This window comes from Poecilia reticulata, chromosome 4, assembly GCF_904066995.2.
Source record: "Poecilia reticulata chromosome 4, P_reticulata-male-v2, whole genome shotgun sequence".
Classification (NCBI taxonomy): Eukaryota; Metazoa; Chordata; class Actinopteri; order Cyprinodontiformes; family Poeciliidae; genus Poecilia; species Poecilia reticulata.
This window is the reverse complement of record NC_088833.1, coordinates 12,757,792-12,782,972: the sequence shown is the minus strand read 5'-3', so window position 1 is coordinate 12,782,972 and position 25,181 is coordinate 12,757,792. Positions and strand designations below refer to the sequence as shown.

Sequence of the window (25,181 nt, the reverse complement as noted above, 5' to 3'; positions counted from 1 at the left end):
CCTGGTTCAACACGATTGAATCAGATGACGGATCATTAGCAGGCTTCTGCAGAACCTAAACATGCGGAGCAGGTAGTAGGTGGCCCATGTGAATCAGCCGTGCTGATGCAGAGACACATCTAAAGCTGGCAGGACACCGACCCTCGAGGACTGGAGCTGGACTCCCACGTTCTATAATAATTAACATTACAAGCAACAACCTGAGGAAAATGCAAAACAACACTCAGCATGTGGGCATTTCAACAAAGATTTGAACCAAAGGTTCAACAGAACACTCTGACTTCAACCTCTGCACTTTGTTGTGTGCTTATGTTTTATTTCCAATACATTTAGGATGTATTCCCCCATAATTTTTAACTAATTTGTCAGCGTTTGAAATGAGATGGCTTTAAAGGCTTCCCGCTGAGTTCGGATGAGGTTTCCTCATTATTTTGGAGCAAAATCTCAGTAGGATCCAGTGCTGGTTCAGTGAATAGCAATTGAGATGCAATTAATGCACAGTGTGCCTGCAGTCTGTTTGTAGACCCTTGCTGCTTTTATTTCTCCTCTATGCTAGTTCAGAAGTTATTTAAGTTTTACGTCAGGGTTTACATGCCAGATTTCTAGAGAAGAAGACAAGCAGTTAGTATTTGTATAATTTCACACTAAAATGGAAAAGTGTATATTATACCTGTAATGTCCATCTGTTAATCTTTGGGGGTGGGTGGGGGTTTCTGGGTACTGGATTACCCATCCCTTATTACTTCAAAGAGTCTTTCAGTTGACCCTGAGCTGTAAGTGGGGTTCACACCAGAAACAAGCCCAGCATGGATCCTGACTGACTGGTTAGCAGGGAATAATGTAAAGCGTTTAGGTGTGACAGGGTTTCTAGTGAATGTGAAAATGAGTTGATAGATTAGTGGGAAATGCCAAACAAGTTCCGTCTTTTATTCTTTTTCAACTTTCACCCTGCCCTCCCCCTCCCCCCCGTCACCTGCCATATCCCTTCACACCACTTCATGATGGTTGTTTACCTTTTTCATATTGGAGCATCAATTATTTACAGCCTGTCAAAATTTGACAGGGCTGCACTTCCTGTGCTCCGTTGAGGTTAGGCTTATCAAAGACCAGAAACAGGAAAAAGATTTCTCTTTTAGAAGATGTGGAGAAAACATCCTTAACATGTGACTTCTTTTGAGAGAACAGAACACTCAGCACCTACCTGCAGTTAAAACTGCTAGAGTAGATTCATTCAATTTTGCTTCACTGCACTTTTTACTAAGCATCCTTCCTAACTCAGCAATTTGTGTCCAGGGAAAGAATTTTAGGAATAAGCAAGTCTATGTGATGTCTAAAGCGGCCTCACTCAGTTGGTCAGAAGATGGAGATGCTGATAATGTCTGACTTGTGTCATAACACTGCATATTATCTGACATTTTCACTGGGTTTATAATTTGACTTTGCTTTGCAGTGGTGTTTTCTCTGTCGCTCTCTTTTTTTGTCGCTGTTCTGCCCACTCATCCTTCTGTCTTCTGCCATGTGATGAATTTGCACACGTGAAGATGCAGAAATCGAATCGCAGATCCCACCCACTCAGTCACCCACACTGATTCTGTATCCTAGGCTCTATCTTCTCTACCTGATTGGCTTGTAGAGTGTAAAATAAGGAAATGCAGGGTTAGACTGACAGTCTGAAGGCATGTTTCTATCCTCATACATTGAAGCTTACAGAAAGCAACACTAGAAGAGAAATGCTCACTGATTAGTTTGGACGATTCCTTTGGCTTCAAAGGCTTTCTGTGCAACTTTGATGAGCATCAAAACATTAAGGAGCCTACATAGTTACCTCCAAATAATCTGAGTACAATTATAGGTACATTTCTTTGCATGATAATAATGCTGCATCAGAGTGTTTTTAATGTAGAATGCATGCACTACTTCAGACTCTTTATGGGTGACTTTAGAACCTAAAATACAGGAAATCTAGATACATAAAATTTAGATTTTTGTCTTTTCATGCATGTCCGTTTATGTCACTTTTTAACAAGATTCAGTTATATAAATTAGCTCTAGATTGCTCCTCAGATCACTGAAGCAGGTCACAAACACTTGCTACCATTTAATATACCAACAAGCTGATCTGCACTGCAGCTCTGGTGGTTAATTGTCTTGCTCAAAGGCAGCTCTGCACCTCAATTATCACTGCTCATATCCACCAATAGCCTTAGGGAATTAGCATCACAAAGGAGCAGGTTGTTAATTCACGCTATATGATACATACTGATGAAAATTATTCTACTTACTAGTTATATGATAAATTTGTGCATCACTTTGAGTCACTTTAAATTCTTGTTTATCCATCACTTCTCAATTTAATACATACAGTTCAGAATTTCTTGCAAGGAAGTAAATCCAACATCGTTAGCAATACACTGAGTGTCAAGGGGTGAGATTGCATTGAGATGGCATTTCTTCAAAAAAGCTGAACAGTTTAAATTATAACTTTCAAAACATATCAAGATAATGATTATATTTAGAGAAAGAGAGTGTAGAAATGATTGTTTTTAAAAAGAAAGGCATGTTATGTTAGTGGCTACTGCTAGAAGTGTAAATTAGTTGGTGATGTTTTGCATTGGAGAGGATTGTCCATTGTAGTGGGACACAATTTATTCTAGCTAAATGACACGAGTTCTTACTGATAAGTGTAGTCTGTAACTATGGGAAAAAAATGTGATAACTTTATTATTTACCAAAGTGGATGGAAATTATGCATGTCCAGGCTATGATTCTTTCATGTACGTAAATCAGACTGGCAAGCTGTGACTGGAGAGCATTAATCAGAGACAAGAGGGTTGCTGTAAATAAAGACATGCAGAGGTGGGAGAATCTGTTGACAGAATTGTTATTGTATTCAACAAATCTGGTTTATGCAAAAAAAAAGTCACAGACTAAGAGAAAGCATTAAGACAGAGTCCCAACAATGAAACAATGGTGTTTGGATTGCTTGTCCTCAACCCCACAGGTGAGCAGTATTTACCTTTTTCCTGGACCCAGTATTAGTTTTTCAGGAACAAGACGCTGCTCCAGAGAAAGACAGAAAGTTAATACAGGATAGGAAAGACATACAGTCAGAGCTACACTAGTACTGCTCAGTACACCAGTACTATTTGGATGAAAACACAATATGTTGGTATGGCCCAGTTCAAGTCAATTTTAAATCACATCTGTGGCAAAACTTGACAAATGTTCTTTATAAATTCCATTCATCCAGTATGAGCTATTTCTAAAAAAAAAATGGACAAAAATTTCACTCTAGATGTGAATACCAGCAGTCATACTTGAAAAACTGCCTTTTTTTTTTTGAAAAATGTGGTTCTGCAAAGTATGATTTAACCTGACAGAACGTAAAACATTCAAGGATTTTATTGTTCAAGGCCGTTTATGTACTTCAGCCATAATTATACTTTAATGACAAAGAAATTTGATCAAATAATCCAGAAACTTGCAATCAAAAAATTACGTGAAGGATTGATTTCTAACATACTATGATTTATATAATAAAAAAAATAGGTTTTGCCCAGCTTGATTTTAGTCTATTGATAAATAGGGTTGTGTTCAATTAGCGCATGTAGCTGTTAAGGATACCAACAGCAGCAGCAGTAGTTTTCAGAAAGACTTGTTGGTTACATTTTTCTTTTCAACTATGTGATGTAACAGATGTGAATCTTACACAGGCGCTTTATTCATTTGTGTTAAGCATGGCACATTTAAAACAGAGTCATCTGAGTAAGTAATTAACTCACCATATGTGGACTCAATATTAGTTTTTCAGCTATGCAGTAATATGTTGTCTCCTGTTTAGCTTGGATGAATTTGAAGAGTTAATTTCCTCCTATTATTTTACCTCCTTTTTCTCTGCCTCCATCACAACCCCTATTGGGCTGGCGCTTTCGTTTCCATGGTTACACTCCCGTAGGTTGAGGGCTGCTTTCGTGTGTGGTGGTGGATGCAAGAGTGGGGGTGCTTGTGCCTGCATATGTTGTATTCAGCACGATGAGCTTGTATGTTCTGCATGCATTTGAACATGTCTGCTGTGTGAGTTTGCGTGTGTACACGCGCGTGTGTGTAGTAAAGACTGTAGTGGTGTTGAAAGGCTGTGAAAGGGAGAATGCTGAAATGTTGGCTTCATCCAAGCAGGCAGATGGCATTTCTAAGACTCTGTATCTCACACTATGATACCCCTCCTTACACACACATTCATATGCAGAACTAAGGAAAGCTCTTGTGGGGACCAAGCCGAGCATCGGCTTTACACAACTGTGTTACATTAGCGTTGCCTGTAGTAACTTACACAAGCCCTCTTATGTGATTGAAAAATAAATACAAGTGAATTTAATATACCTTGATTTTAATAATCTATTAGCAAACAGTGAGAAGCTAAACAGAAAGATCTAACTGATGACCAGTCAAGTTATTTCTGTCTGATTCTGGCTTAATCATAGTAAATATATTTGGAAAATGTCATAAATGACTCCCAGAAATGACTCCCAGGCTGTGAGTAAAATATGGCTGGATCATCAACAGTGAGGATATCTTTTGGCAAGAGCTGAATCTGTGTTCATGAGAGCATAAAAAAACACTCCCAAGATCTTATGTCCAGATTGTTTCGATCTTCTCTTTAATTGCTTGCATTATTTTGTTTTGATAAAAAAAAAAGGAAAATGCTTAAACAGTATGTTCCTTTATATTTTTTAAAGGCATGCTTTCTCTTCTGCTCTGTTTTTCTTGTGCATTTTTTTTTTTTTTTTTGCATTTCCGGCAAACCATATGAGAAAGCTGGTTGCCTAGATTTGCCAGGGCAGCTTTGCTCTACAGAAAGGATACCTGAAGATGGTGTTATGAATTTGTGATTGATTACGTCAGGGTTGCACCTTGAATTAAAGTAGACAAGTCACACTGATGAAACAGGAAACTGTTTTTGTATGACTTTCATAATTTTGGAATATTTGTAATAGTGTATGTATGTGTCTGTGTGTAATGTACTCTTGTATATTATCGTAATCAAAGCTTTATAAAGATCACAAATATGTTGCTATTTCTCCCCTAATAAAGCAGGAACAATTCACTTCATTTATTTAATGGAGTCATACCAGTGAAATACCCATCTGTATTTTAAAATCTTTTGATTTTCAGTAGTAGTACAAGCATTTCTTGCACAGTTAATTACTGGTTGTAAAAAAAAATCTGTTTAAACTTCTGATTTTGAACTGCTTCACTAAAATGTTTCACCTTTTGATTACTGTGGCCATACTTTAAGCCTATTAAGCATTTTTAAATCTCCTTAGAGTTTAAAGAAGGGATTTTATGACTAATATCTCATCCTCTGCAGTTATTGCAAGCTGTGGATTACAGGGTTGTAATGCAGCAGTAATGAATATTTATTTAAAATATTACCTGTGCCTGATTTGGTAGCTTTCTTTGTTCTGTGCAAACAAACACTAAATGAGCATTTGAGATAGAAAATGTGTAGCTAGATGATATATGATGTGACTTATAAATAGCATATCTATATCATGGCAACATTTAGGAAATATTTGCAGATGATCTGTTGATATGTTCTTTGACCCACTTCACTTCAATTCACAGTATAAAGCAAACATATAATTGTACTTGTCTTTATTTAACTTTTGCTTTACTGATGCTTTTCTGGCCATCATGCCTCTGTTCTATTGCCACATATTTCACCTCACCACTAATATGTTCCTTGAAAATCTGTATGTCAGATTTCTGTGCCTCCATCATCAGTTGTAATGTTACTGTCAAAGACACTGAAGAGACCATAAAGATGGTTTCTGGTCTTTATTGTTGTGAGGTTGTCTTAGACCTGAGTTAGATGCATTTTTAAAAAGCTTATAAAATAAAGACTGCATTTTCCCTTTTCCTGACAGAACAGTGGTGATTATGCTGCAGAAAATACTGCTGCCCTCCTTTACTGATTCATGCCGAACAAACAAAGGCAGCAGAGAAAGCTCCTAGAGAGGGATTTTTAATAGCATGCTATACTGCACTTTGAAGTTTAATTTAAACTGCTCTATTAGGTTCCACAGCTACTTTGATTAAAATGAGGTTTATTACACAAGCACTATGTTACTTCTATCTGCATACAATATTTTTTCAAACCAGAGGCCTCTTTCAGCACATACTTGAGGGTCAACACTGGCTAGGAACCCTGATCTAAGGTTAGCTTTGAGGTTTTCACCTAATTGCTAGGCTCTTTTTGTATTCAGGAGGAAGGTATGCTGCTCCAAACATTCGATGCCAGACCTCACAGTTGGCATTTTGGAGATGTTAAAATCTGCATGTGTGAAACTGTGTGTGAGAGCACTTATAATCGGGTTCTTTTGGTGGACTACTGAAGACAACCTACCATCTATTAATCTGAAAGTTAAAACCAATTTGAGATGATCTGAGTAAGGAAGACTATACATGTATGAAAAGACATTTATGCTTGAGTATTTTACTCCTTCAGCAAGAGAAAAATGCAGTTAAACCTACCTACTTGTTGACTTAGCTTGTTCATGTTACCTTGGTTTATCTAGACTTGGATTTTTGATGAAAAATCTTCTCCAGATGAAAGCTCTTAAATTTGGTATACATTTCTTTTCACCTTTCTAATTAGATGCCACTTTATGCATTTTTAAACTTTTTTTGCACATTTTAAGACTTCATCCATATTCTCTTTACCTACCAGTGCATAAATAAAAAGGCAAAGTGCATGTAAAAGGTTAAAACCTTTTTTCCACTGTATAGCATTTTCTATTTTCAGAACATTTTCTGACCTCTAAAGAGACTGAAGAGAGATACAACTAAGTGGTTTTCCATGTCCAGCAGAGTACTTACCTGAAATTAGACAGCTTCAGTTTCTCTGCTTTAGCCTAGAACTTTCACAGGAGAACCATACGACTAAAAACAGAGCATATGTCAGTGTTATTTTGTGCTCAAACTAATTTTAAACCACAGATATTTTACTTTGATTGCTTTGTATTGTGTGAGTTCAAAACACTTAGTTTAGTGGAGTTTCTCTTCTATAAATAGTCATTGACAGCCTTGACACGTGGGATTTTCCTGTGTGACAGAGTATTTGTAGTACTAACCACCAGCTGCATATTTTCTGAAGAAATAAAGTCAGTGTGGTGATTCTAATGGTTTCCTAAAGATATTTTTCTATGCTTTGCCTCAGTAGCTGGGAAGATGAATGCATTGCATATTCTTATTATCAACAAAGCCTACCAAAGGTTTAAAGTACTGACTACCGAGATTTTTGTTGGATTTACAATGGACACATGATTATGCAGAAAAATGCATTGCAGACACCCTTTAGCAGGTCTCGGTGGTTCACATTTGCAATTCTTTTATGCGATGCTAGTCAACCTTCTACTAAGGATTAGCCATCTTTTTTTTTTTCAATGCCGTATTAAAGATGAGCGGTATTTACCTTTTTCCTCAGAGAGCGTGCTGTGTGGCAGTACAATGTAAACAGGATATCGACCGTGACGCTGCATCTCTTTACTTCCTGGGGAATCGGCTTAAGATTTATGGATTCAATTGGTTGAAAAAGCAACAATATGTGTGTTTTATTCTTTAAAGTATGTTGGCGTATTAGTGGCTGCATGGTTGAAAAGGGATTTTATTATGATTATAGTGATCAAATACCTCACTATATATTTTTAGAGTTATCAGGCATAATTTTTGATCTTGTCAAAACTAAGTCAAACAGCAGCAATCTTTTTGGAATCTTAATAGTGCCCCAGTCAAGGCGTCTGATCTTCGTGAGCTAGAGCGATCTATTGAAACTTAGCAGAGCAGCTGCAAGTATGGGTAGTTGGAGGAGTTTGATGCTAATCGTTGCCGATAGAAAGCATATGTGCACTGCAGGCCTAAAGGTTATAAACCATTATGATATAACGGGGGAAAAAATCTCTACTGCAAATGTCAGGGTGGATTTGTTACAACAGCAATAAAGCTTTGGTCTTCATTCTTTTTCCACTTTATTCTCCTTACATCCATTCAGTTGCTACAGTCTTTACATATCCTACTATATTTAATCAGAAGTGAATTCATACTCCCAGGATCCTTTGTCATTTGGTAAACAGTTCTGTATCTGGCACTGTAAATAACCTGAAATATGTTTTTTGGTGCATAAGCATGCCAAAGCTTTTGTGTACTGTTGCACAGACCCATTAGAGAGGCCTTTTCTAAATTTAGATAAATAGCATTAGACATTAGCATTTGTTTTGTTACAACAGATGCTTTGATACAGGATTAGGTCATGACTTAGCTAGTTGGCAGTTCCGCTGCAGACTGAAAGCAGAAATTGCTGCCATTCTGTAAACAATAAAGTTAACCAATAAGCTTCTCAAAGAGAAAATTATTACTCCACTTACATGAATATCAATCAATATCAAAACAGCCTTAAAATCCATGAACCAGTATGATGTTTTCAAAGTATAATATTGACTGTTACTGTTACTCTGCTATAGTTGTACTTTTATGAGCAAGAGACCCCACGTATTTTTCAGTGCCGTGTGACTAACCAGTCTCAGGATTTCAAATTGAGAATTTTTTTTTACCCTTTCTTAGCATTTTACATGTTTAAATTGTGAACAATGTATATAATATGCAAAACAGAACAAGTCATTTTTTAATTAGTGAGGCATCAGACAATATTTACTACCACTATGTCAACATCTATAGTGTGAGTAGTATGAGGAGCTCCTAAATCTGAAGTAGTGTTTTTACTGTAACACATCTTCCCTCACATTACCTGACATTCAAAATAATTCGAGACTGTGGGTCTGTGGTTTAGTTAACAAGATTAACCCCCCCCCGTTGTCATTTTATATTATCAGACCAGATTACATTCAAATCAATATTGTGATGTTACTCAGCAGATGTGCTCCTAAAGAGCCCTTTGAGGGTTCACAATGATCTCCTGGCTTTTCAAAAATTACTGTTGCTTTACATCAAGTGTCTTGTTGCATAAGGGTAGGAAAAAATGTAGTTTTAAAAAGTAGTGATAGTATCTATGTCTGAGTATGTGTGTCTCTGGGATTATGTTTAACACTGTTTGGACAGGCTTAATGAGGGCCAGTAGGAACCAGTTTGGCAGTGTATTATTAGATGTGGTTATTTTGGTGCTCTGATGCCAAATTACAGATAGAGGAAATGAAGCATCACACTAATGAGATTTCACACAGTTTATTCAGTCTGAGCTGCAAATTCTCCATCATTATTGGATTGATAGATTCTTTTCATTCTTTATTTTTAGGGAGAATCTTATGAATATATCTGTATTTTCCAGAATATTTTATCACATTTCAAAGATAATGCATTAATTGTTTCAGGTTGATAAGACTTTTTTCATAGACTGCTTCATTCCTTTTTCTTTCTTTTTTTTTTACTCAGGAAGGACTTTTGATTATTGCTGGTCAATAATTTCTACAGAGACAATGCTTGAATAATTACAGGTTTTCATAGTCATTTCTATATGCCAAAACAATTTATCCTATTTTATTTCAATATGTTAAACAACTAAGACTACATGACCAGGACTGTGACTATTGCTATGATTCTGAACACTTTGTTTTACAAAGCATATTTATTTAGACCATTGTTTTTTTTGCCATTTACTGGATTGAAAATGTGACCTGAGTTCAATAAACATTTTTAAATTCATGACTTTGTAAAATCTCTGATATTTTTTAGGGGTTTATAAAATCATCGAGTGAGTCTAGTTTTCTTTAAAAGTAAGATAGGTAGGTATCATCCAAATTTTACGTAATTAGCTGTTGAAAACATTATGCAACAAAAACCTGATAGATGCAGCAATATACTTTTCAAATAAAAACCTGGGATTTTGCAATAACAAGTGGAGCAATCACATATAATAGATGACACTTATGTTACATGAACTCTGCTGCCCGAAATATGCTTTTATTGGATTCTCAAAGGCTTATAGTCGTTGTGAGAAAACTGGGGTAACAGGGGATGAAAAGGATGGAGACACTTGTTTCCAGGGAAACGGAAACAATGGGTTTAAGCTAAGGTTCATCAGATGTTCATTAGAAAAAAGAGATTTTATTTTCATTTTAATGGTGTTCAATCTTGTCAAATGGCCGGTATTTTTTAATTCTCTGTGAATCTCCTGAGTCTCATCACCAGACTATGTTGTGTTCATTATCTTACTGAAGTAAAAATCTGGTCATGGTTAAAATAGGACACTGATCAGTGTGTCAGGTGTACAAACTCAAGTTAAGTTTTTTTAATCACTCGTTCATTTCTCACAGCTGGAGTTACTTATCTTAAGATCCTATTTCTTGTAAAGTGAATAGAATACAGGGTTTCCCCCAGAAAACTTGCTAAGCCCGGTGGTCGGGCGCCGAGGCGGTCCACCGTGTTTTTGTATTAAAAGATGTTAAGTAGACAATAAAAGTAAAAATATCACTGGGTAATTATATGTTATGGGAAAACATCGTCAGTGAACTGCTATATAAACCCACAACCAGTCTTAAAAACAACTAATCAAAAAATACAATTAAAATGAATATCAATTATGTCCCCTTCTGTTAAATCCAAATTAAGCCAGAGGCTCCGTCAGGCTAATATTTTAACATAGACCACAGATATATAAATGTAGCATTTGTTTATTGAGATTATCATTACTACTAAATTTGACATAATGGTTTCAGCATATAAGTTAAAAGACTTTAAATTATTTAACATTTATATGTAAGATTTTAAGGAGCTGGCAAGTTTACTTTGTAGAAGTTCAAAGAACAATACTCATAGTCAGATTGGTTTGTGCACAGCTACAATCTGATGCTGTATCTTTGAGTTTCAGCTCCGTCCATCCCATCCATTTTCTTGCACCCTTGTCCCTTAGTGGGGTCGGGAGGGTTGCTGGTGCCCATCTCCAGCTAACGTTCCGGGCGAGAGGCGGGATACACCCTTGACAGGTCGCCAGTCTGTCGCAGGGCAACACAGACACACAGGACAAACAACCATGCACCCACACACTCACACCTAGGGGCAATTTGGAGAGGCCAATTAACCTGACAGTCATGGTTTTGGACCGTGGGAGGAAACCGGAGAACCCGGAGAAAACCCACGCATGCACAGGGAGAACATGCAAACTCCGTGCAGAAAGACCGGGGCCGGGAATCAAACCCAGAACCTTCTTGCTGCAAGGCAACAGCTCTACCAACTGCGCTACTGTGCAGCCCAGTTTCAGCTCCGTTTGTTCACAAATACAAATTAGTAAACTGCAGTTATAATTTATTGCTTTTTAGGGTTGCCAGTTAAACTACTCCCCCTGTCCTAGATTTCACTAAATCTAACACAGAAGCTGTTAGAGGCGCTGATGTTTTTAACCACAAAAGGGGCCCCTAAGTCATATTCTGCTCCAGGCCTCATGCACCCTTGGACCGGACCTGCATAATATGGTAATCCGCTGCACTACACAGAGATGCGCAACAAATGGGAGATTTAATTCAATGCTGCTAATGTGGCTTTAGTAGCTCTTTTATCTTGTTTCTGTTGAGTTTTTAACAAGGGGACACATAAACTATTTTGGTTGGTCGAGTTTCTGGACGAGTTTTTCAGATATCCGGTGGCCTCGCGCATTAACTCTGTCTGACTAAGTGGGCAAAACATTTGATACGGTTTGGTGCTTAGTGTAACCGGAAAAATAATACTAGTAATAATAATAAAATAATATAAAATAAGCGTGATGCGTGACTGCGCGAAAGCTCCTCACCGTGTTAAACCTGCACGATGAGTGATTAGAAGTGGGTCGTTAACCACTAACGCACCGGCTAACCGGGACCACAGACCTAAACTTTACAGGGAAGACGGGGCCAAACGCTGGGCAGCGTGTTGAGATGTAAACGCCGCATAATGTTTTGTTCACAAATATACATCATTCTCACTGCTCGCTCAAATCACCACTGAAAGCGCGACTACAAGTTATTCCTGCGGTTCACGTTGAGCTGCGCAACCAGAGCTAACGCGGTGAGTTTAAACTCTTACCTTAATCAATAACTCCTCATAACTAATCATAATTCCACACAGGGGGTTGATGGGTTGATGTAAATATCCATAGCGGTCAGCCTTTGTCCGGTTCGAGTGAAAGGAGGAGCGTGATCCGCGCTGAGATTAACTTTAGACATCCGGCTGCTGCAGCGCGCGAGGCAACGCGCAGAGGCTCAGCGGTGTGATTGGGCCGCATTTAAATGCATAAACTATAAACATATCTTCTATAAACATATCTTTAAGGACTAAATCTGCTCTGATAGTGAAACGCTCGGAGGAACAGAAACACTTTCAATCTGGCTTAAAAAAAGGCGATTTTTTTATTTTATTTTATTTTCCTAAACAAAACAAAAAACAAGAAAGGCTTAGCCTGGCGGTGGCGCTAGTAAAGCATGGCGGGCCGCCAGGCCTATAATACACTGGGGGAAAAAGGATTTTCTCATCCTTGGGGCACTAACTACTGGAAATAAATGCTTCTAAAAATATACAAATTATTTTCAATTACATATACATTAAAACAGTAGAGAAAAAAAATTGTCAAATAATTTTATAGCACTATGTGTTTTAATGTATCTGATTTATTAGGATACAAACAATCAAATGCACTAATAAAGAATAATGTCCATATTTACTCAATTATGTTTGCCCTTCAGCCATATTGGACACAAGTCTAATATGACACAAGACAAAAAGTCAGACTTTGGAAAAATTAAGACACTCCACCTTTAATGTAGATAAACTGGACCAGCCCTTAACTGCACATGAACAGTTAGTTTTCACCTTCTAACTATTGCGCTGTTGTTCTCCCAGGGCGCTCACTTGGCCATGATCGACACTCTGATGATGGCGTACACAGTAGAGACGGTAAATGTGGAGAAGGTAATGGCTTGCACTCATCAGTATTCATCCGGCGACTCTGAGGAGGAAAGACCATATGATACAGAGGACGCTGTGACCACCTGGATTAACAAGGTTTGATATTGTTTTTCTGTTGCAGTTAAAGGCTTTAATCCCTTAAATTATATTAAATCCAATGTCTAGAATTGTATTTGCTTATGCATATAAAATGCAGGTTACTGTTTGAACAGAAAAAAAAAAACATTTCCTAATTAAAAACTAAAACTTGTATTAGACTGACTGACGGAACTTAACATAAATACATTACCTTGGGAAAATATTCACACCCTTTAAAATCTTTCACATTTTGTCACATCGGTGTGTAACAACAACTTGCAGTATACTGGAATTTTATGTGGCAGTTCAACAAAAAATACATTATTGTGGATTTTTAAAAAAATTTTTCCTTCCAGTTTGCTGTAAGTCTTTCTGTAAACTGGGACTTGCATTGTTTATTATCCCCTGTAGTCTGGTACTGCTAAATAAATTCCAGTTCAAACAATTGTTTTCAGAAGACATCAATTCAATAAACAGAGTCCAGCTGTGTATGATTAAATATCAGTATAGACACAGCTATTCTTTGAGGACCTTAAAAGTTTGCTGAAGGACATTATGAATAGTGTTGGTGGCTGAACATCTGCACTGACAAGCAAGGAATCAAGGAAGTTTGTCACTGTTTGTAAAAACTTTGACACCATGTTTTATTTGCATTACCATTGGCAATTATGCACTACTTTATATTAGCCTATCATGAATGTCAAATAAACAACTTTGAAGGTTGTGTGTGTAAAAGATTTAAGAGGTATGAATACATTTGCAAGGCACTGCTGTTACAGCATAAACCTGTCTGTAAAAGAACACAGCTTATTATCTATCTAGACTTGTAAGACAGGACTGAGGAACACACAGGGACTCATTTTAGATGATAAAACAAAAGGGTAACATAAATTTGGTGCTTCTAACTGAACCAAACAGGATATGGGCTTATGCCAATCTAAACCAGTTATCTCTACAAATGACATTCACACTGTTGCTTGTAGAAATGGATAACTCAACAAACACTCTGCTCATCTGGCATTTATGATAAAAATGGGTAAACAAAATCAGTTTCTCACTAAAAGCCCTCTCTATGTGTCCCCTATGAATTTGCAAAAAAGCCACTCAATAGCTTGAAAACAAAACATTCTTCTAGTAGCAAAGGAATAATTTCACACCTATTACAACAAATATAACATGACGAGATTTGAACCTGCACTACTTCAAAAACAATTCAGCTGTTAATATATTTCTCCCATCCACATAAATTGCAACATGGTTGCTTTTGCAGGGCTGCATGCACAGATGGCTCACAGACGCACTGGAGCAGAATCCAGTCGGACTCTGTTTACATTCTTCTAGCTGCAGCTCTGGAGGGCTTCCAGATCTGGACTTCAAACACACTCAGAGCAGACAAAGGGTTACAGGAGGTGTGGTCATGATCTCCTACTAGAAAGGCATATGGCTCCCAGTTGGAATACTCACTACATCCACAGCGTGCAGTTTATAGCACACTCAATTAAAACAAGTAAAATTAAATCCTCTGTGTTTTGCAATGTAAAACCATCATTGTTTAATTTATTTACTCACTTGGAGCTGCTTTTTACATTCTCAAAGATGTTGCTTCTTTCTTTGATAATAGAGTATTATTTTTTCCTCCCCCTTTAGGTAAATGAGTATCTGAAAGACGTTGTTGCTCAGGAACAGAAGAAGAAGGAGACACAGTGTGCTGAGCAGACTGGGAGTCCTAGGGTGGGTGTTTTCTTTTGACTTTTCTCATCTAGCTGTAACACTTCACAGACTGTATATACTGTACACAGTGTGATGGACACATTCAATTGAGCTGAGGGAAATCCTTGGCTCCGAGTAATGGATTTACCACAGCATTTCTCTTTGACTGGCACTTATTTTTCCCAGACCTCTGTGTTACTACAGTATTTCAGACAAGTTTCTTGGCTGTGAGAAGCTGTTTAAACTCAGCCAGCATCAGAAAAAATCTCAGTCAGATATTTTTGTTTCACTGTTGGTTTAATGAATATCAAACCGAGAGATTAGATATTAAAGGCATTGATGTTTACCCACTCATCTTTTGAATCTTTGTCAGAGGGTCAGGACTCTCCAGTCTAATTAGATAAGCAGTTATTTATGTAATGATCAGAACTGAGGACCCGAAATTTCAGTCAGACAAGATGTAAAAATCAGAAAATTCTTTATTGAAGACCAGGGTAAGGAGAGGCAAGCACGAGCAAGGAACAGGAACCTCTGAGGACAGAGAAACAGGTTAGGGATGGTTCTAGGGAGGGGAGGCCAAAGGTAAAAAATAGAAAGAGGATCACTAACCTTCCTTGTGTAGTGGGGAAAGAGAGGTCCAGGTAATACAGTGGTAGCGGCCCGTAGCACACCCAGGGATGGACAGAGCTTGGAGGGCAAGGGATGGGGGCAGACAGATCAGGGCAACAAACTCTCAGAGGGTCAGATGAGGAGCAGTGGTCAGGGTGCGGAAAAAGGGTCAGACACTTGTAGGTAATATCAGGCAGACAATATCCAAGGGCGAGGCAGGAGGCAGAGGTCAAAAGGCAGAAACAGGGTCGAGACCAGAAAACAGAAGCCAGTGAAGAATCCGACGTGGGCAAGGCAAGGCAGGAAAATCCAAGGGACAAAAAAGAGTTCGAGGTCGTGGTCAGGTCAGGAAGGAATGCTGGATGTCTACTCACTCTAAGGCTTTCAAAAATCTGGCACTGTCTGCCTGCCTGAGAGCTGAATATAACAGTTGGTGAGCAGGTGGAGGACATGAGCCTGATTGTGCTCCAGCGCAGCAGAATGCAGGTGAGCCAGATGAGCTTGATGAGGAGTAATGAGGAGAAGAGCATAGCAGGCAGACAGGCCAGAAACATGACAATTTAGTCTTGGTTGAACCTTGTTCAGGATTCGCCCTCAGTCACAGATCGCTTATGTAACTTTCTCCAGAATCAGTGCTTATTTTTCATACTCCAAGACAGGGAGGTGATGCCTATGTGTTTTATTTTTTATGTATAACTGAAATAGTCTCTGTATTCTGCCTGTTTGAGTCTGTTTACCAAAACAGTTTCTTACCCATTGAGTATTGCAAGAACTCATTAATGCTCGACATATATCATAATGAGCATTTCATTCTTTAGATTAAAACATGCATTGTCAGAAATGTGCATAAAAGTTGTAGTGCATTTGATGTTCATACAGATTTCAACTGTATGCTGTTTTAAAAGCACTATTCTCTAATTTGCAAAACAATTAAATTAAATATATATTCAGGTGACTGGTCAATTGAAACAGCTATAATTATAGCATTTTTTTTAAGGTCCGCATCATTTGGATAACTGCAACTATGTGATGGAAATAGACAATTTAATAATTTAGGTATAGTAACAAACAGCTTCTTTCATATTCATTTACATCCTTATTGCAGTAAATACCACAACATATGATAAAATGTAAGTTCAAATTATATTGCATGCAAGAACTCTGACAGTTTATTTATTTTTTTATTATTTCCATGACCGATGAGTGATGCAAACGTAAAATTGGATCCAAGTTTCTCTTCATAGTGCAGCTGTTTGTAAGGTTTTGACTCTTCCAGTAATACATGCAGCCGGTGTCTGATTTTATGGCATCTTTATCATAGCAATTTATTATCCAGTAGCAATAAAAATTGATCATAGTTTGCTACTGAAGCAGGAGTGGATGTACCTAGTATTTTTATGGCTCCACTTTGTTTTAGCATCTGTGATGCATTTATTGTTATGCAGCAGTGAGGAGGAGAGTTCCAAACAACGTGTCAGAGAAAGGAAGAGGAGGTGAATGATGTCACTCATGGACTCACCTTCATGTTTATCCTTCATGCCTTGTCTGGCCGTCTCCTTTCCATGTCCTTGAATAGTCACTGCCAGCAGTTTTAAAGAAAGGATTGACTTTTGAAATGCTACGGTGACTTCCTCTGTCACCTGGTCCTTAAAAAATGTTCAGGGACTGAGAAAAAATTATATTATTTATCACTGACATATTGTTGTCATGTGTCCTACCTCCACTTCTTTATTTTTTAAAGTTTATTTTTATTTTTTCCATCTCTCTCTCCCAAGTTATGCCATACAACACACTCTGACATGACACCATTGGTGTTGCTTCATTTTAAAGATGTTAAAAGCCCATCTCATGTTAAACTGGCAGCTCAACTGCCTTGTTTTGACCTCCAGAGATGGAGAACTGCACTTCCTTTTCTCAGGGCTGCACAGTGTTTGACGATGATCTGACCAGTCAGTGTGCAGACACAGCAATGCATGCCTCAGCTGTCCTTCACAAACACACAGCAAGGCACACATGCTTTAACTGGTGAAGTGGAACCAGAAAGTGAAATCATATCCTCAGTGAATCTTTTGAGTGATTTTTTGTACTACTGAACCAAAAACTGAATGGTAAACATGGTCACTTAGTGTTACCTATTTAGCCTGGTCTGATGCTGATTTTTGGGTGATAACAAATCCCCTTGTTTGGCCCCATAAGCTGTGGAGCTGACCTTCCACTGTCCTCATGAGCCCCAAAGCTACTAGCCCTAAATGCTGTGTGTGTGTTGGTGTTGTGTCCTTGTGACTTCTATGTATTTTGCTTATGGCAGACTTTGCTCTAGTTTAATAGACAAACTCGCTAAATGCTTACATTAGTTCATATTCAAATGAACTAATGTATGTAACAGACAGATTTCAAGCTCTCTGGACAACTCTAATTGTTGTTAAGTCTAAAGTTATTTGTACCATCCAACCAAAACTTTAGCAAAACATTAAACCACTCTCCTTGTAGCAATTGCATAATAACTTATTATATTAGGTAGGTAATTTACAATATTATTGTAATGGGAATGTGGTAAAGTGTAAACTTTTTAGCATATCTATTTAGATTAAACATGTTATAATACTGTGTATGATATCATTTTGTCATGCACTAATCAATCAGGCAGTGATGAAAAGGCGGCAATTTCCAAGTGATTAACTCGAAACAGTGATTGGCAGGTAATGTTCTGGAAAATATGTCCTTTAAGTGCCCCAAAACTGAAATCTCCCACTTTTTTTGTCTGTAAACACATAAAAAAACAGCATGTTTTTTTGTTTGTTTTTTTTTTTTTTTAGTCAAGCTTAGATAATAGTAAGGCTCACAGGTTTTGATGCATAATTGGGAACAATTTTGAAATCTCTTCATTATGTTGAGTTCAAAATTATTGTATTTAATCAAGAACCCTGTAGCAGACAAAATAACCCTTGATACTCAAAGAGAACTACAGCTAAAAGTTTTATTTTAAATAGTAAGTGGTTTGCTAGTCATTTTCTTAGAGGAAAAGTTCATAGTCATTTTGAGAGGGAAAATAGAGTTACTAAAAACCAGTTGCCTTCAAAAAAGTGCAATGTTACATTTGCTACTACTTCCAGCAGCTTTGTGTCCCTCACCCTCACCCTCCTACTGTCTGCTGTAGGTCTGCAGTTAGTATGAGTCACGCAAACAGACAGTGAGAGACACACACACCCTTCTAGGGCAATCGGGGCGACACTGACTTTATTTTATCCCATCAATTATTTGTAGAGGTGATGGTGGCAACATGACTAGTGTTTGGAAGGTTGATTTATTTTTTCCTCTAAGGCCTTTACGTGCCCTCATAGGTTTGACTGGTGGATACACTGTGTAGCTCTATTCAGTGAAAAGTCTAACATCAGGTTAGAAGCTGACAGTCTTCCTCTTGTTGTCAAGCTGTGGTAGCAGGCTGTGGTATTTAGAGCCTGAATGATCTGAAAAGTGCATGCTGACCTTTGAATAAAATTTGCTAGCATTACTAAGAAATCAATTCACAAACCTTCACTGTATCTGATAATGAAGACACCTGAATAAATATTTTCAAGTTTGCCTTTGCTGGTTTTCAGGTTGGCCTCTGAGAGTTTGCTTACTTTGTAGTGTTAAGAAGCACAGCTTAATTGACTCCTGGCTCTGGAGGGAGTTGGTAGTTTGTCTCAGTCTACAGATGCACTTTTCCACAACAATGACTTTATGGCACGGCCACAAAAAACTTTCAGGCTTTGGGTTGAATGGAAAAAGCAGAATTAGATTTACTTAAAATTGTTGGCACAGAAACCATCTGTTAAAAATATCAATGGATGTTATTAGTGAATGAAATTATGGTAGCAAAAACTGTACAACACTGGGATAGAAAATATTTAAATAAACTTAAGGGAGTAAATACTTTCATGCTTGTAAGAACACTAAATTGTCATACATTTTTTATGCTGATGGCAATAAAATGAGTCAAATTTGAGGCACACATAATCCTAATTCTTGTGGCTGAATTGTGAATAAACATAGTATTTGCAACTACTTATCAATTGACTGCAGCTCGTTTGCACAGATTGGGATTAAACCTTTTCTTTTCCTCATGTTTATAAACTGATAAGTTCTATTTCTTGCCTATTTACATATATCGTATGATAAACTATTCTGACATCCTGACCAACAGATAAAACAGATTAACTACTAATATGTTGAGTGGATTAGATCAGGTGTGGGAGAGCGCTCTGACACTAATCAAATCAGGAAAATCCAGGACAGCTTCTGTCTCTCTCTTTTTTTTTTTTTTTTTTTACTTTTCGTGCCTTTTCTATTTATATTGATGATTTCATTAGAGTGTCTGTATTTTCCTCACAAGTCACAGCTTTCCTTCTTTGAAGTTATGGAAATATGGAAATGCACGTCATTTTGATCGACATGTGAATTTCGGGTCTTTGGTTCCTCAAGGTAGTGTGGGAATTAGCTTTTCGGTGCAACAAGCTTCTTCTGGAAGCAGCTTACATCGTCAGAGGATAGCTGACAGATTTTGACATGAATGCAGTGGAAATGTTATTTGGATTTTCTCTTTCCTAAGACTGGTTTTTATTAACTTTACAGGGAACATTTGAACAGTCAAGATACTCCCTGGTATTTTAGTGAGAATCTATTGGAACTGGCATGGAAAAGTGACTGTCAAATTTAAAATACAGATTTCACGGCATTTTAATCATAGCCCTTAAAGGGAAGTTGTACTTTGATATTTGCAACTCTAAATTCTAATACATTATCTCAGGTCAAAAAGACTTATGTAATTGCATGTGATTGCCAAATATAAGACTGTAAATAACAGCATCATGGCTAACAGGTTCTAAAATAGTCTTTAAATATTACAAAAGTGATCAAAATGGTTTTAGGAGAAGGAAACCTTCTGTTCTTTTCTTAGTTTTCTTGAATACAACCCTGTGAACTTTAATTTCCAAAAAGTACACTTTGGCATGTTTATGTCATTTACTATGAAGTCAGGACCCAATCACAGTAAATGTTCTTACCACACATTTATTACATTGGAACTCTAAGACGTGACAGTTGTTTTGATGTGTCCACATGAAAGAAAAGCTAAAAAGCCAAAAAGCGAAAGCAGTTTAAACATATTACAACTAAGCTACGCAGTTTTTAAGATGAGTGGGATGTCTTTCATACACACAAAAACAATAACCAACATTTTTTACTTTAGTGTCAATGCTTTTATGCTACTGCTTATGTTACTAACTAATCTCATTGAGAACATTTCTTTATGGTTCCCTTTCTCTCTGCTTCGCTGCTGCAGTCTCCAACCAAGTGGTACATGAAGCTTGTGCCTGTAAGTCCACCTATCACTGCTGCCCCTTTTGCATCTGTGTGTTCATAGTGATTTATTTGATCCTTGCCACAGGGCCACATAATATTAGAAAAACATGCTATTGCAATATTAATGTAGAACATTGTCACAATATTAGTTGCTACTAACCCAGATTTACCTAATTAATCCTTTTTTCAGAGCTCAATACATGGTAAGAGCTTCTGAATCTCACTTTTTATACCACTAAATTCTATGACTGTCATGAAAGGGATCAGAAATAATGAAAGTTAGAGAAACTGGTCAAATTTAATATTGCAGGCAATTACAAATTAATATGAATACATTAATATTGCAATAATAATTTGGATTGCATATATTGTGCAGCTCTACCTCATTTGTTTGTTGTGTACATAGAATTTCTATTTGTCTTGTCAACAGGTCATTATTTGTCATTTAATAAACATCACATAGATGACAAAAATCTTCTGATTCTTATTAAAATTGCTTCAGTACCTACTGTATGCAGGGATAAGTTTAGTGAAACTCATGAAAACTTATTTTTTTCGATTGTGGCCATACCTATTTATCACTTATTTTCTGTAGGTTATACAACACTGAGGAATTGCTTAAGTTCTCCCATGATTAAATATTAGACAAGAAAAAATACTTTATAGTTTTTAGACATCTAGGAATAAATACTGTTATAGTTTGAAATACATATTTTAGTTGTTGTCATTTGAGTGACAAGCCCCATGTGATTTTTATTTCACCTGGAAAAAATTAATTTAACCACTTTGCAACATTTGAATATAGATCATTTAAAAAGCTACTGTTTATTGTCTTTGGCATATACCAGTTCATTTCCAAAGTCATTTAATTACCTTCATTCATGAGTAAATCCTCTACATTCACTCTGTTCTCTCAACTATCTGCCACTTCTTGAAAGCTCTAATGAAAGCCCAGCTGTTGTGAGGGTCGCTCCATTAATTGTGCCTAATTTTGCCTCCCATTAAGTGAATGAAAAACAGAAACAATAGAATAAGTCTGAGTTACAAACTACTGCAAATCTAAGCAAGACACTGTTCTGCAAAGCACTTGGGTTCATAGCTGTTTATGTCAACAGGCTCGCTATCGGAAAGAGCAGGCCTCTACCCAGTTGGCTCCCTGGATCCCCCCAGTGGACAACCTGCTTAAGGACAGCACAGACGGCTCGGCTCTGGGTGCACTGCTACATTTCTACTGCCCTCAGCTGCTGCCCCTGGATGGTAAGGAGACGAGATGGAAACAGTTGCTGTTTTTAGATTCTGATGTCAGAAAAGAGACGGTATAGTGTAGGTTCACTGAGTCGATTAGTTGTCTTTCACAAACAGAAGATGCATTCAATTGACGGACCAAGTAAACAAACCTATTTACTTTGTAAACACGTGGTAATTTACTCATTTCAGAGAGAATCCAAGGGAAAAAACATAAAGCGGCAGTTAAACCCACTATTAAACAACAGTAAGCCACTATCTTAACATTTAAGACTTTTACAAAAGTTTGAGGAAAAGTAAAAAAAGCTACCTCAGCTGGGTCTGGGGAAAAAAAATATTGTTCATCTATCAGTGCAGTGAAAAGTTCTCTAGTCATCAAATTTTGTCTGACAGCTGATGGATCTGTCTGCCCTCATAGATGTCTGTCTGAAGGAGAATATGAGTCTGGCCGACCGTCTCTACAACCTGCAGCTCATTCAGGACTTCTGCAAAGACAACCTGAACAGCTGCTGCCACTTCAGCCTGGAGGACATGCTATACGCCTCCTCAACCATCAAGGTACAGCCTGAATCAGCATGCATAATCTTTCTTCAACAAAAGACAAAAAGTTCAAGATTATCATGTTGAAATTATCATTAAAGATTGCATAATGTTTAGGTCTGCAGTTCCAAACTTCTTGCTGCTTTTTTTCCGATGGGGATCATATCTGCCTTATTGTCCAAACACTAGCTGATTCTACTCACTGATACATTATTAGGAAAGTTTTTGTTTTGTCTGTTTTTGTGGATTTGTTGTGCGACACAGAGAAGAAACCCATATGGCATAGTTGTGCATAGGGAGAAAGGCTGAATAAAAGAAAGAAATAAGTTGGGTTGCACGCCAGTGGAGTGAGTCATGCTGTGGAAAAACCTCTTGTAAAACACGCTCTGTTCAAACCACAAAATTGGAGAACTCCATACAGGCTGCACTGCTTCTGTGTGCATTTATTTAGCTTTTTCCTTCTATACTATTTGCTTTTACGTTGTTTTTCTTACCCTATTTTAGGTCCCACTTCTTAGTGAGACATTCCTTGTGGTTTTCATTTTGTGTTTTTTACTTCTGCCACTTGTGTTTTTTGGTTTGCATGTGTTTCACTAAAACGCACTTATTTGTTTCTTTTCCCTTGTTAATGCTTGGCTGTCTGTAATGTATTCATAAAGTTAGCTTCTTTATGTAGATTTGTGTAAACTTCTTGCTATGTGCGATGATGCTGGAGTGCATCTGTCCTAGAAACAACTCCTGTTTTTCATCTTTTGCTAAACTCACTTGCTGCCCTACTTTTCTTCCTCCAGCAATAATAACACACAGATAGCCAATAAAACAGGCTAAAATAGTTGGCAAATATGTCAACCATGTCAGACTGATGTACTTTTTGAAATAGAAAAGTGTAGTTTTTTGTTGGTCTCTGTTTTAAATTTTATTTTAAATATTTTTCCAAATCTTTGCCAGATTTAAAAGTGCATGAACAGCAAATAAGCTATCCTGATCTTTGTCCACTGGTTCCTTTGAGGTCCTAATGTCTGTGTCAGTTGCATTTTGGAGGATTTACATTCTTGTTCCTGCATTTTATCCTTTTCATCAAATGGCCATCGTGGCTTCTGAAGCACATGAATACCACAACGTCAGACAACAAATCACAGTGCAGACAACCTAATTGTTCCTTTAACAAAAAGTTCAATAACACCCTTCTGTTGGTTGGAGGGTTTATTGCAACTTTCCTTGTGTGCCTCATGTTTTTGTTCTTGTGGTGACTATCAGTCTCTTCCCCTTTGTGCTGCATAAACAGTAAGCTGATGTGTGATTTGATGGATGAGTCTGGCTTTGGCTTGCTGCCGTCTAAACATGTCTTTGGATTCAGGTGTGTTGCTCTGAGCAGAGACAGAATACAGGTCACTGAAAGGGCAAACTTCTGTCTAACCAAAAAATATGTCAGGTTCCAAACAATATGCTGATTTCAACTGATTTAATGTGAATATTACTATGCATAAACTTTATTATAAGGTAATACTATCAATATAAATATATGGGTTGGAATAGTTGTATTTATCATTACTTTGATTTTTAAAAAAGCAAAATATTTAGTATTATAATACATTTATGCTTCCTCCAAAAAAATTCATGCCCTCTTGACCATGGTGAAATAAAAAAATCAACCTTTTGACCAACATGCAAAACTGTTTGTGACAGGAAATAATCATCGCACCATGAAAACATTGTGCCTATAAAACTTAACCTTATACACACAACCAGGCCTACAATGGAAGTGTTTAGATTGAAGCTTATTCATGTTCTAGAATGTTAAAGTCAATGTGTAAAACTAAATCAGATTGCGAATGATGTTCTTCCTCAAAAAGCTCAAGGATTTTGAGCACTGTACTTAGAATTTGTGTTGCAAAACAGGGGCTTTGAGTGTTTGAACAGAGACAACACAAGTGAAGGATTGCTGTGGCGGTTCAAAGGTTAAAACTAATGTTATAACATAAGTGTATAACGATAATGCATCAGATTAAAAGTGTTGCTCCAAAAAACCTGCATGTCACTGTCAACAGAGCTTAAATTAAGAAAAAAGAAGAGTGGTTGTGTTCTGAGTCCAGCCAGCAGCATTATTTTGCTGACACTGATTTTTGCAGACATAAAGCTGTCCCAGCAGAGCACAGTTACTGTCTGAAAGAAGCAGTAAAAGGCAGAACTGCAAAGCGAACGAGTCAAATTCGGTAACCTTGACCTGGATTTCCAGGCACACACAACATCAGTGGCTGTGCGCCGCAGCCCGTCACACTAATGGAGACCTTATTATAAAGACTGAGCCGAGACATTAAGGCGAGGCGAGGTGGGGTGGCTGTTGACGCAGAAGAAATTGGAAACGGGACAGAGGTAGCAGGAGTGTGAAGCAATTAGGAAGGTGAGGGAAGGGTCTGATCAGTAATATTGAAAAGAATCACTGGGGTTCAGTTAACTGCCAGCGCACAAATCCACGCGCTAACTTGTTTATTTATTCTTAAAATGGTGTTGCTCTTCTATGTGGGTTGTATAGTTTTGCAAACATCTTTACTTATTCTGCACAATCAAAATTAAAATTGAAGGCTGACAGTTTAACTTTCAATATCCTCATGAACAAATCAGTCTGCTCATGTAAAATCACATGTCTATTGCAAATTTCTGTAAATGTAAAATACTTAAAAGACGAGTGCTTAAACAATGTTTCTTTAGAC

The 25,181-nt window shown here is 37.4% G+C and overlaps 1 protein-coding gene and 1 long non-coding RNA gene across 6 annotated transcripts in view; one reads left to right on the top strand and one right to left on the bottom strand.

The window, feature by feature from the left end:
• Positions 1-25,181, top strand: part of camsap2a (calmodulin regulated spectrin-associated protein family, member 2a) — a 42,957-nt gene that overhangs the window by 5,064 nt on the left and 12,712 nt on the right. For 3 of the 5 annotated variants that reach the window (XM_081606243.1, XM_081606242.1, XM_081606244.1), the window contains 5 exons: positions 12,880-13,041; positions 14,671-14,754; positions 20,666-20,698; positions 21,801-21,942; positions 22,349-22,488. In XM_081606243.1, the coding sequence (XP_081462369.1) occupies positions 12,880-13,041; positions 14,671-14,754; positions 20,666-20,698; positions 21,801-21,942; positions 22,349-22,488 (561 nt within the window). The remainder of the gene's footprint in view (positions 1-12,879; positions 13,042-14,670; positions 14,755-20,665; positions 20,699-21,800; positions 21,943-22,348; positions 22,489-25,181) is intronic. The other 2 variants (XM_081606245.1, XM_081606246.1) reach the window with 1 other exon arrangement.
• On the bottom strand, positions 15,195-15,472 carry LOC145551428 (uncharacterized). Its single transcript, XR_014087260.1, has 2 exons — positions 15,343-15,472; positions 15,195-15,264 (listed from the first exon to the last, which is right to left on the bottom strand). It is a non-coding gene; the product is annotated as an uncharacterized LOC145551428 (long non-coding RNA).